The 12563-nt window shown below is 43.2% G+C and overlaps 1 protein-coding gene across 4 annotated transcripts in view; it reads right to left on the bottom strand.

Annotated features, from left to right (window-relative positions):
* Positions 1-9106: 9106 nt before the first annotated feature.
* The window catches only part of FAM214B (family with sequence similarity 214 member B), a 202078-nt gene continuing 198621 nt past the window's right edge, over positions 9107-12563 (bottom strand). For all 4 annotated transcript variants that reach the window (XM_033936182.1, XM_033936210.1, XM_033936193.1 and 1 more), the window contains exon 10: positions 9107-9409. In XM_033936182.1, coding sequence (XP_033792073.1) covers positions 9256-9409 — 154 coding nt within the window. In that variant the 3' untranslated portion in view covers positions 9107-9255. The remainder of the gene's footprint in view (positions 9410-12563) is intronic.

The following is a 12563-nucleotide window of genomic DNA, read 5'->3' as shown; positions in this document are numbered from 1 at the left end:
TGATTGTAGCCTTTGTTGTATTAGTTTCAGCAATATTTGCTGACATGTGGAATTAATGCAGTCATTCTGTAGTTGTTACAGGCCTTAGAGTCACGTTTCTTCAGTATAGGTAAGAACAGCGATCTCCAATTGGTTTGCCATGTTTTTTCCTTCCAAATCTGTTAACACAGTCGAGCGAGGGCCATAATAGCTAGCACCTTCTGAGCCTTTGATTAATTCAACTGGAATACCATTGATAACCAAGTGACTTATTTTTCAAAAAAGCTTTAATTGCTGCTATGACTTCTTCTTTTAAAATATCTGGATCTTCTTTGGAACACAAGTTGATGGCTCTAATATTAGGACTTGAGGGACTCTTCAGGTTGATGAGGATTATATCAAAGGCCTTTAATTGGGGGGTCCTCAGTAGGGAGTTTGTGCTTAGAGGAGGAAAGTGGTCAACTGATATGAATGTTGCTGAGCAGAGTCTCATGCTGCATCTTCATAAACAGAGAACACAGGAGCCAGAAACTTTGTGCACTGCGATATTGCAGGGTGGACACTCCCATGGTAAATTAAGGTACAGTAAAATCCCAACTTTAATACATCTCATAATTACCCTCCCCCTTCAAAAAAATCTGGCAGGGACATTGTTTAAAGATACTATCTTAGAAGCCCAGACCACATTTATTCAACATGTCAAAAAAGGTAGGAGAAAAGCCATACAACAGCCATTATAGTTAAAAGGTGAGGTGAAAGAGGAAAAGGAGCCAATGGAAAAAAAATCCCAGGAAGCAGAATAAGCATCAGCAGTTAGATGGAAAGCATTGCTAAAGAAGGTTAAAAGAGATTTTGAAAAGAATCTGGCCTTTGAGGAGGGGAACATTCACAGCAAAATCTTTTTCAGGGATTTTAGAAACAGGAAGCTTGTACCAGTTAGTTGGGTTGTTAGATCATCAAGGAACAAAATGAACATTCAGAGAGACTAAATTAATCTTTGTTTCGGCCTTTTCTGAAGGAGCCACCCCAGCCAGAATTGGTATTTTAAGGATGATGATACGGAGGAACTGAAACAAATCTCAGTGAACCTGGAAGATACGATAAGTCAAATTGATAAAGAGCAGCAAATCACCTGGACAGGATGGTATATAACCCAGGTACTGAAAGAACTCAAAAATTAAATTGCGGATCTTCTATTGGTAATCTTTAACCTCTCATCTATGGTTCCTGACCAACATAATGCCAGTTTTTTGTTAAAGTTCTGAGATGAGATAAGTCTGATGGTCCCAGAAAATGCCACAATGGTTCTAACAAATTTCAGCGGCAGTATGCAGTTAAATTCCACTGAAAATCTGAAGATGTGGCCTGCTCCACCATAAATGAGCTATACAGGAGACTCCTGCCCCGTTAAATCCTTCTGCGTATCGATACCTAAGTTCTTTCCCTTTATACTCCTAGATTTGGGTTTAAAGGGGACATTAAGCATTTCATCATACATGCAGCCCTTCACCCACATAAGTTCCCTAGGCTTATCATATCACATAGAAGATAGAAGGCTTGGGAAGGAATGGTCCACAGATGAGTGGGGGGCAATTGTATCCCCTCCCTTTCAGACAGCTAGAGCAGCCACCTTGGTGGAAAATGCTATTAAACGTTTAGTGCGCTGGTACACTACTCCGGATCTAATTAGCAAATGTACTAAGCAAGAGATGACACATGTTGGAAAGGATGTGGTGGAAGAGGTACATTTTTTCATATGTGGTGGGAATGCCAAAGGGTCCAGAAGTTTTGGGAGCAAGTATTTGATTATGTGAGTAGATTAATTCAAATACCACTTAAATTGAATGCTGAAAGGGCATTGTTGGGAGTAAGAATAGAAGGCTTAACATCTTCTCAATCCAAACTTTTGGACTTGGCATTTATAGCTGCCAGACTGACATTAGTCCAGCAATGGCGTATGTCAGATATACCTACAATAAGAGATATGAGGGAGCGTTTAGGAACAGTGTGTGAAAAATACAGACTTTCGGCCCTTTTAACAAATCAATGGGCAAAGTTTAATGATATATGGGAGAGTTATATTGAATTTGAAAAAGAAGTTTAATGAAAAAATTGAGACGTATACTATCCTATCCTTATGGATTGGGAATCCAAGTCTCCTGAGAGGGGGGTGGGGGAGGTAGGGAATGGGATTATTTTAATTGTAGTATGGATAAATGTAATATGCTTATTAGTTTATTAAGGTTATGAATTGTATCTAATGATGTCTATGTTTTACATTATATTAGGGACTTCTATTTTGCCTATACCTTGCAGTTCAAGGCGGATTACAAAAGAGCCAACTGGACATTTCCAGTGAAGTTACAACAGTTTGTTTGTTTTTTTGGTTACAAGAGAGGAGAGATAGCTGGATTGATTCCGGAAGAACTTGCAACTTGGATATTAAATTGACTGTACGTTACTGTGTGATATAACAAATAGATTACAGTTAGAGTACAAATAAGATTACGTTACATTTCAGGGATCTGAATACTTGGTTGGTGTTTTGGGGAGGAAGAGATTATTTAAGTGGAGGTTTTGGGGGAGAATTTAACTAGGAGGAGGGGGAAGGGTTGGGTTAAGATATCTGGATAAATTTTTTGAAAAGTAGGGTTTTGATTTCTTTTCGAAAAGTTTTGAAGTTGCCCGTTGCCGTCACCAGGTTGGAGATGGAGTGGTTAAGTTTTGCTGCTTGCGTCGCCAGAAGGTTATTAAACATCTTTTTGCGCTGAGTGCCCTTGAGTGGAGGGAAGGCAAAAGGGTTCGGAGTTGTTCTTTGTCTTGAGGTGAGGATCTGGTTTACGCGGTTGTTTAGATAGGGGGGGACGGAGCCGTTTAATGCTTTGAATAATAGACAGTAGAATTTGAATTGAATTCGTGCTTGCATAGGTAGCCAGTGAGAGTCTAGGAAAGCAGTTGTAATATGATCATATTTTCTCAGGGAGTAGATCAGTCTGAGGGCAGTGTTTTGTATAGTCTGAAGTTGTTTTATCATGTTGGCAGGACAAGGTAGATAGAGGGAATTGCAATAGTCCTGTAGACCTAAGACTAGGGATTGGACAATTAGCCTGAATTGTGCTGGGTCGAAGAATTTTCTTATTTTACGTAGATTTCTCATAATTAAAAAAGCTTTCTGGGATGTTTTATTGATTTGGGACTGCATTGTGCAAGATCTGTCTATCGTTACTCCTAGGAGTTTGAGTTCGGGCTGAATTGTATTGAGATTATTGTATTAAAATTATTAAATAAAGAATTTTTTAAAAAAGAAGATAGAAGGCTTATAGAAGAGGGTAGGGGTAGCCCTCTAGATACAGCAATGGACTGAGACACCATAGAAAAAGGAAATGAATACCAACTCAAACAGTATTAAGAAGCAATTTCTGTAATAATTATAACAAACTGTTTTACTGTTAAGATGTTTCGTTCTTTTCCCCAGGATCCAGTTGGAAACCAGGTTTTTGTCCACATTTAACTTTCTGCTCAAATTTAAAATAAAAATTGAACTATCCAGTATGAGCTTCTGAAAATGCATTCGGGCTTGCATTATCTGAATTGTGTCAGTACAACGTTGGCCAGAACACCTGAAAATTATAACTGAGCTTTCACGCCGATTTTCACTGTTGTTACAGGGATGTAGTTACCAACAGACAGATTTCTGATATGCCTGGGGAAGTGCAAAGAAGAGGAAGCCAGCTATCACAGAGACATGTAGGCAAGTGTCAGCCCAGCTCTGTCAGCATTTTCTGTTGGCCTAACCAATGACAGCAAAGGCCTATGGGAGATTATATCAATCATAGCTGATCACTGTAGATAGGCCTCAGGCTGGCTAAATTATCAGTGCTTAAGAGTAACAAAAGACCTTGGCACAGCCCTGAGGTTCAACAGATGTTCTAAGAGGGCTAAGGTCCGGGACTTAAGATAGACAATGGTTGCAGGTGCATGTTCTGGCATAGAGAATTATGGTCCATCAAGAGCCATTGTCACAGAGAGATACTGGTAATAGAGAATGACACGGGGACAAATTTTTCCCCGTCCCCGCAAGAACTCATTTTCCCGTGCTGTTGAGTTCTTATGCTATCCCTGCTTCATTCCTGCAAACTCCATCCTCATCTGCATAAGCCTCAAACGCTTTAAAATCATAAGTGTTCGAGGCTTGTGTGGTCAAAATGTACAGCGCTGCGTACACCTTTCAGCGCAATATAAGTGACAAGTAGTAGTAATAGTTGTTAAGGCAGAGCTTACAGGAATGAGACAGGGACAGCGACAACTCGGAGAGAAGGGACGAGGAAATTGAGGTCCCACGGGGATGGGGAAAAATTTGGCCCCATGTCATTCTCTAACTTCTACCACAAAGAAAAATGGGGAGACCTTAGCATTTTTTTGCTACTTCAGCTTGTCTGGGGTGTTCTTTGCTCACAGGTTTAAAGACAATAGACTGTTTTCAGTCCAATTCTTTATATGTGAGTTTGCAAACCATTGGACCCCTGAGGAAGGCGTGTTCACCGAAACACAGACCGTGTAGGGCCCGGGTGGATTTTTATCACTATATTTTTTAGCATTGTACTTTTTTTTATTGAATTTTCATGGTTTTATATGTCAGTGTTTAATAAATTATCTCCAGCACATCTGTATTCACAGTTTTTGGTTTTATTCTCTAACTTCTAACTCCAGTCTTTAAGGGACAGTTTCTTTCTCTTTTCTTTACCAGACTCTCATGCCCCATGCACCTTATTTACCATTGTTTCAAACAGTTTACAGAAAGATATGGGTTCTTAACCACAATAGATTCTATTTTGTAGAATAAGATTCCAATCTATAAAACCTCCTCTCTCTTTCTTTCTGGACCCTCTGGCTTTCTCCTCCCTTGCTGAATTCTCTCTTTCTGCCTATTCACACCTGTACACCCATCATTCAGACCTAAGAGACACACATCCATGCAGGTAAACTCTACTTTCTCTCTCTCACACAGAAGCAGTCTCTAAATCTACCCTGAAAATTGAGTTTTCCTCTAATATTGGGTATTGCCAATGATTCATCTCTCACATTTAAGGATCAACTAAATTCTCTTGTTAAAAAGTATTTCTTAAGCTTCTGTATCCTGAGAAGAGCGAGAGCGCTCTTTCATCAGCAACACTTCTCTGTATTGGTTCAGTCAATTATTTTGTCAAGGTTGGATTATTGTAACTCAATGTATCTGGAGCTTTCAAAAGGTCAGTTTGCAGAGGCTTCAGTTGATACAGAATACCGCTGCTAAGCTTATTTTTGGTAAGGCTAAATTTGACCACGTAACCCCATTGCTTAAGGAATTACATTGGCTTCCAGTGTACCTCAGAATCCAATTCAAGTGCGTTTGCATTGCATTTAAGATCCTATTCGGCATCTTTATCACTTTGGTCCCTTTTGACTATAATGTGCATAGATCTCATCTTGCTAGAAGGTTTCAAAAATTAAAACTTACATTTCCTTCCCTTAGGCATTAAAACAGAACTTTCAAGAGATTCAGTTACTCTCGCTTTCAAACTAACTGAGCTCTGGAATGAGTTACCGCTTACACTGAGAAGTTTAGGCCCCTTCATTGTATTCTGGAAAGCTCTGAAAACTTTCATGTTTTCTAAACACTTTGAAAACTAAATCATTTTAGTTTATATTCTCTTTTATATTTATGTATTATGTTCACTTTATTGTTAAACAAGTCAAGCACCTTTTGGTTGAAGACCCAGTCTATAAAACTAAGTTTTAGTTTATTTGTAAAGCCTATTTCTATCTCTTTCTGTACTTTAGTAACATAAGAACATAAGAATAACCTTACTGGGTCAGACCAATGGTCCATCAAGCCCAGTAGCACGTTCTCATGGTGGCCAATTCAGGTCACTAGTATCTTGCCAAAACCCAAAGAGTAGCAACATTCCATTCAGAATCCTAAAGAATAGCAAGATTCCAGAATCCCAAAGAGTAACAAAAGATTCCGGAACCCCAAAGAGTAGCAACATTCCATGCTACCGATCCAGGGCAAGCAGTGGCTTCCCCCATGTCTTTCTCAATAACAGTCTATGGACTTTTCCTCCAGGAACTTGTCCAAACCTTTTTTAAAACCAGCTACGCTATCCCTCTTACCACAACCTCTGGCAAACGCGTTCCAGAGCATAACTTTTCTCTGAGTGAAAAAAATTTCCTCCTATTGGTTTTAAAAGTATTTCCCTGTAACTTCATTGAGTGTCCCCTAGTCTTTGTAATTTTTGACAGAGTGAAAAATCGATCCACTTGTACCGAATCTACTCCACTCAGGATTTTGTAGACTTCAATCATATCTCTCCTCAGCCTTCTCTTTTCCAAGCTGAAGAGCCTTAACCATTTTAGTCTTTCCTAATACGAGAGGAGTTCCATCCCCTTTACCATCTTGGTTGCTCTTCTTTGAACCTTTTCTAGCGCCACTATATCTTTCTTGAGACAAGGAAACCAGAATTGAATGCAATACTCCAAATGAGGTCACACCAAAGAGCGATACAGGGGTATTATAACATTTTAGTTTTGTTAACCATCCCTTTTTGAATAATTCCCAGCATCTTGTTTGCTTTTTTGGCCACCGCCGCACATTGAGTGGAAGGTTTCATCGTATTATCTACAACCACACCTAGATCCTTTTCTTTATGTATCTTTGTATTAAGCCTATTTCTGCACAATATATTCTTTCTGCAACCACTCTTGGCTGTCATTGCCATTAATTTCACTTTCTGCTGAACCTCCTAGGAAGGCATTGAACCGAGGACCTCTGGCAGATTGTAGGGCCGTTACCTTATCTTTTAGGGGTTGTCTACTGCAACAACCCCTTCCAAAACCTTACAACAAGATGGGCCATAACGAGGGTGTCCAACCTTGGTCTTTGGGGAGCTGTAACCCAGTCGGGTTTTCAGCTTCCCCTCTGAATATACATGAGATCTATTTGCATGTACTGCCTCCATTGTATGCAAATAGACCTCATAGTTATTCATTGTGGAAATCCTGAAAACCCAATTGGGTGAAAGCTGAGACTGGACATTGCTGCCAGTTACTGGTTACTCAACTAGGAGGTGGGAGATTTGCAGCTAGCAGGGTTAAGAGCATTTGTCAAGCTTTCAGACATACTTTCGGTGCTAATTGCATGAGAATTATAGGGGAACGGTTTAAAATCAATGACTTTAACTGAACTTGTGCAATAATACTTCCTACGCTCAAACTCAGGGGCGGGAAATTTCATGGCGACACCAGGAAATATTTCTTCACTGAGAGAGTGGTTGATCCTTGGAACGAGCTCCCGGTGCAGGTGATTGAGGCAAACAGCGTGCAAGAATTTAAGAGCAAATGGGATGCCCATGTGGGATCCCTTAGAGGGTTAAGCCAAGGGAACCTGTCACCAGGAGTGGGATCCCTAGGATAGTAGACTTGGGGGTGGGTCAGTAGAGTGGGCAGACCTGATGGGCTATGGCCCTTATCTGCCGTCATCTTCTATGTTTCTTCTACCTTGAGGCTGTGATTAAAAATACAGGGGGCGTGCTAAACTGAACTCAGGAGGCCGGTCGTCTCCCAAGAATGTGGTCCCCAAGTGCTACAATATCAAAGGAAACTCTCCCAAATAACTTTCATAGTCTTAGACCAATATTTTATAGTTACAATTTCTGGCCAGGGTCACGTATGGTTATTCAGGGTCCGTGGTGCATCTAGCTTGCTGGCTACCTAGGGCGGAGGAGGAACGGTCAAGGGGCCACGGTCCGCCATCTGTGGCCTCCAGCTATGCCAGATGCCCGGCCTGGAACAGGAAATCGACATGAGGAGGGCAGGGGGTCAGCAAAGATGACAGCTACGCATCCATGGGCTGCTGTTCCACAACCACTCCCTGCACCACCCTTGCTACGCCAAGTGCCAACTTTCTCGTAATATGCTTTCTATAAAACGGCACATAGTTATGAAGACGAACAGGGCAGATAGTTACACACATAAATTAGACTTTTATCATTTATGTTCATTTTTTTGCAGTCTGCCATGCACAGTTACACCTGCTCCATTTCCCTGTTGAGACAGACATAGGGGAAGCCACCACTTGCCCTGGATTTAGCATGGAATGTTGCAACTATTTAGGTTTCTGCCAGGTACTAGTGACCATTGTTGGAAACAGGAGACTGGGCTAGATGGACCACTGGTCTGATCCAGTATGGCTATTATGTTTTTATGTGAGCCAAGTATAGGACAATTAAGCCATTGTGACATCACTGATGAGGTTGGCTCTTAAGCACTGGTGGAATGAGGCATTATGACATCACAATCTCAGCTTTGGGGATTCTGGAATGTAGCTACTATTTGGAGTTTTGCCAGGTACTTTGACCTGTATTGGCTACTGTTAGAAACGAGACTGGGCGAGATGAACCACTGGTCTGACCCAGTATGACTATTCTTATGTTTCTTGCAACGCTGGTATTCTAGATAGGAAGGCAGGTGCCCACTACATGCCAAACAGTTTATAGCGATACCCTCCACATGTTCTGTTTGGATCCAGATAGGGCATCTCTGCTGCCCCCACGTTTACATAGCCCCTTGCACGGAAGGCAGCCTGGCAGGGCTCGTTTCCAGCTGTGAGGCAGCTGCATAGATCTGAAGTTTAGTCCATTGCGCGCAGCTGTGAACTGCTCTATGACCCACCTGGGATTTTAAAACGTTTAACGACAGCGACACAAAACATGAGTGAATCATTAGTAGCCTTTCTACTTAAAATCAGACAGGTGTGATTTGTGCAGAGACACACAGAAAATGGCAACAGGTAAGGTCCATGTGGTCTAACCCTCCTTATCTGTCATTTTCTGAATTCAGGAGACACTCAAGACACACACAGACACCGTGTTTACAGACTGCCTTTTATCACCAGAGGAAGAACAGAGTGAAACAGGTGAGCCACAGAGAGGTAAGGACCAGCCTGAATACACTGCCCCCCTCCCAAACCCCATCCCCCCCAGCAGCTGAAATTACAGGAGTCAGAGCACCTGCAGGGTGATGGGAAATAAATAATGAATACAACCAGCAGATGAGGGGATGAGGGGGCCTTGATGCTGCTCTCTTGATACTTCCATCTTGAGCCAGGCTGTATATTTTTTTTCTTTTTTTTTTTTAAATTTTTGGTTGTGTGTTTAGTTCTCTTTCTTTCTTTCTTTTTTTTAAAGAGTCTCAGTCTTTCCTACAACCCTGTAAAGGGTCCACATAGCTAGGCAGCACTCAGAGTTGGGGGGAGTACTTGGGATTACGTGGCATCTCGGTGAAAGATTTGAGTTCGTAGGGGATGCCCGTGTCTACTTCGACCGATTTGCGAGAGAAGAGCAGGCGGATGTCCTTGTGGAGGTAAATCTTCTCAGACTTTGACCTCTGGAACCTGTAGAGAAGAGGTACACAAGAAATTATTCCACCCTGTTCAATAAAAAGCCAGAAAAGGGAGCAGCTGACGCCACGTCAGCCAAGACAAGCTGCAAACTAAAAAAAGATGAAGTTTATCCAGGCCTAGGATGATTCATTGTGACCATTTTATGGCTGAATCAGCAGCATCTGACCTCTTGTGGGGGGGCTATGATTGGAGCACCCATAAACCCTACCAGAGTAAGAGTGCCTGCATCCCGCATACCTTTTAAGAAGTTTGTCAGCGCAAGCCACATCTTCCACCACTTGGGGGCTATATCCTCCACCCATCCCCATGATATGAGCACCTCCACCCCACAAACCTCTTGAAAAGTTTGCCAATGCAAGACGTATCTTCCTCCTCCTGCTCGCACTAGCCTCAGCTCCCCTCTGACATCACGTCCTGGTCCAGTGACTAGAAAGTGGTGTCAGAAGGGAGCCAAGGCTGGCTGAGCAAGGGGTGGAAGATGTTGCTTAAGTTGGCAAACTTTTCAAGAGACACCAGCAGGGGGGAGAAGGAGAGGCATAAATTCATTGCGATTCATCGTGGCTGTCACGGAGAGGATGTTTCATTGCAGCCACGATAAATCGTCCCATTCCTCATCTATCCTATATCAACAAAATCAAACTCGACCTACAAGAGCCCGACATTAAAGTATTTGTGGAATTTGTTGGTGCATGACAGCCTAAGGTACGCTCAAGAACAATAAACAGACCTCACAAGGGTCCTCCTACTTGCAGAATGGCATTCAGCTGGTGGATGTGAAGAGGAGCCTGCCTGCTATGGCAGTGGCTAAGAGTGGAGAAGTCCTGGATGTCCTAAACCAGGGATCTCAAAGTCCCTCCTTGAGGGCCGCAATCCAGTCGGGTTTTCAGGATTTCCCCAATGAATATGCATGAGATCTATGTGCATGCACTGCTTTCAATGCACATTTATTGGGAAAATCCTGAAAACCCAATTGGACCACTTACTGGCCCTCAAGGAGGGACATCAAGATCCCTGTCCTAAACAGAGCGCTTCTTAGATAACTGACCAGTTCTGAAAAAGGGAGACAGCAGCTCAAGTATTTGGGAAACAAACTCACCCAGGTGGCCTCATAAAAATGTTTAAAAGCAAGAGACAGTGATACGAACTCACACCAGGCCAGTGTCTAAGGTCCAGTGTGTGATGGGTCACCTCTTACTGGAGGGTGTCAGTGTTGTGCAAGGAGAAACAGGCCAAAAGATCCTTATCTGCCTTACTATGTTTCTGCCTCAGAGCCTGCTGGGACTTGTAGTGTGAGTTTCATTAAGCTCAGGATGACAAGTCCATAAATGCAAGAGGGGCAAAACCAGTAATGGCTCAGACTGTCCCTTATGACATGGACTCATCCAGTAACCCTTTAACCCCGAGATGGGCCACCTTTGTCCGAGGGCCACAACCCAGTCAGGTTTCTTAAGATTTCCACATATCTATTTTCATACGATGCAAGCAGTATATGCAAATCAATCTCATGCATATTCATTGTGGAAATCTTGAAAATCAAATTAGATTGTGGCCCTCAAGGGCTCGCCCACCCCTGCTTTATTCGTTTCATAGCCCTCATATATGCCCTTATGGCAACGGAAATAAGTTAACCATTTATGGATAGATTATAGGCACAAACGCGCTGACAACAATACCGCCCCGACAAATGCGTCCCAACAATTGCACGCAAGATAAATGCGCGCACTAAATGGGAGGTGACCTGTCAAATGCGCCCTGACGGTGGATACTATGTCTTTTTGAGGGTTACAAAGTAACCCTCTTTTTTGAGGGGGGACCCTCCCCCCCACCACACTTAAAAGATTCACTTGCTATCTAGTGTTAGGATAAGGTTTACATCATGATTATGGGAACCCTTTACATAAGTTATGATGCCGCTATACAGGACCATGGTGAGGCCTCACTTGGAGTACTGCGTTCAATTCTGGAGACCTCACTACCGGAAGGATGTTCAGAGAATCGAGTCGGTTCAGCGAATGGCCACAAAGATGGTCTGGGTGCTCAAGGATCTCACGTATGAAGAAAGACTGAATAAACTGAGGCTGTACTCACTTGAGGAACGAAGAGAGAGGGGTGATATGATTGAAACGTTTAAGTACATCACGGGCCGTATCGAGTTGGAAGAAGATATCTTCTACCTCATGGGACCCTCGACCACCAGGGGGCATCCGCTAAAAATCAGGGGAGGGAAGTTCCATAGCGACTCCAGAAAATACTTCTTCACTGAAAGAGTGGTGGATCATTGGAACAAACTCCCACTGCAGGTGATTGAGGCCAACAGCGTGTCGGACTTTAAGAGAAGGTGGGATATTCACAGGGGATTCCTGGGGGAGTGAAATCAGAGGGCGGGTATTTGGAGTGGGCAGACTTGGTGGGCTATAGCCCTTTTCTGCCGTCTTTTTCTATGTTTCTATGTTTCTATGTTCTAAGTGAATATCTGGAAGACCCTGATTTGCTCAGACTCCTCAAGCCCCTCCCAAGGGACGGGGCCTAAGGAGTGTGAGCAAATCAGGGCCTTCCAGATATCCACTTATGACAGATTCATTCACGGGGTGAAATTGACAGGCCACAATTGTCATGCGTGCACTTGTCCCTGACCGCAATTGTCGTGTGCTGATTTGTCGGTGTACCGTGCAACACACACATCACGCATGCAGTTTTTGCGTCAAGTCAGGTGGGCACTACAGCTGGTAGCGCCACTGCCTCGAAATTCAATCCCCAGAAAGGCTGACCGCTGTCATCCATCAGACAGCATCATGTGACCACAATCAACAAATGAGCTTTAAGCAGGATTGATGACATCACAGGCCCCACTGATTGCGCCAGGGGAGCACGGAGAAGAGTGAAAGTGCCTGGTGATGGAACTGGCGGCATAAGCCCTTGTGTGCCAACAGCTCGACGTCTCCGGTCAAAGGCAAATGACACCACTAGGGGAAACAGCTGCTAATGTCCGGTGCCAACAGTGCCCGCAGACGCATTAGGCCACTGATTATTTATTTGCACTAAGCTCGGGGCCGCAGCTGGAGGGCCTCCGGGCATGCACGGACATCGATGTGAGCTTGCTTAACTTGAAACTGGTACGCCAGTGGGGTGGAGGGGTTAGGAGAGA

The sequence above is a fragment of the Geotrypetes seraphini genome, chromosome 1 (assembly GCF_902459505.1).
Source record: "Geotrypetes seraphini chromosome 1, aGeoSer1.1, whole genome shotgun sequence".
In the NCBI taxonomy this organism is placed as follows: Eukaryota; Metazoa; Chordata; class Amphibia; order Gymnophiona; family Dermophiidae; genus Geotrypetes; species Geotrypetes seraphini.
The sequence above is the reverse complement of the archived record's forward strand: the minus strand, read 5'-3'. Positions and strand labels throughout refer to the sequence as shown.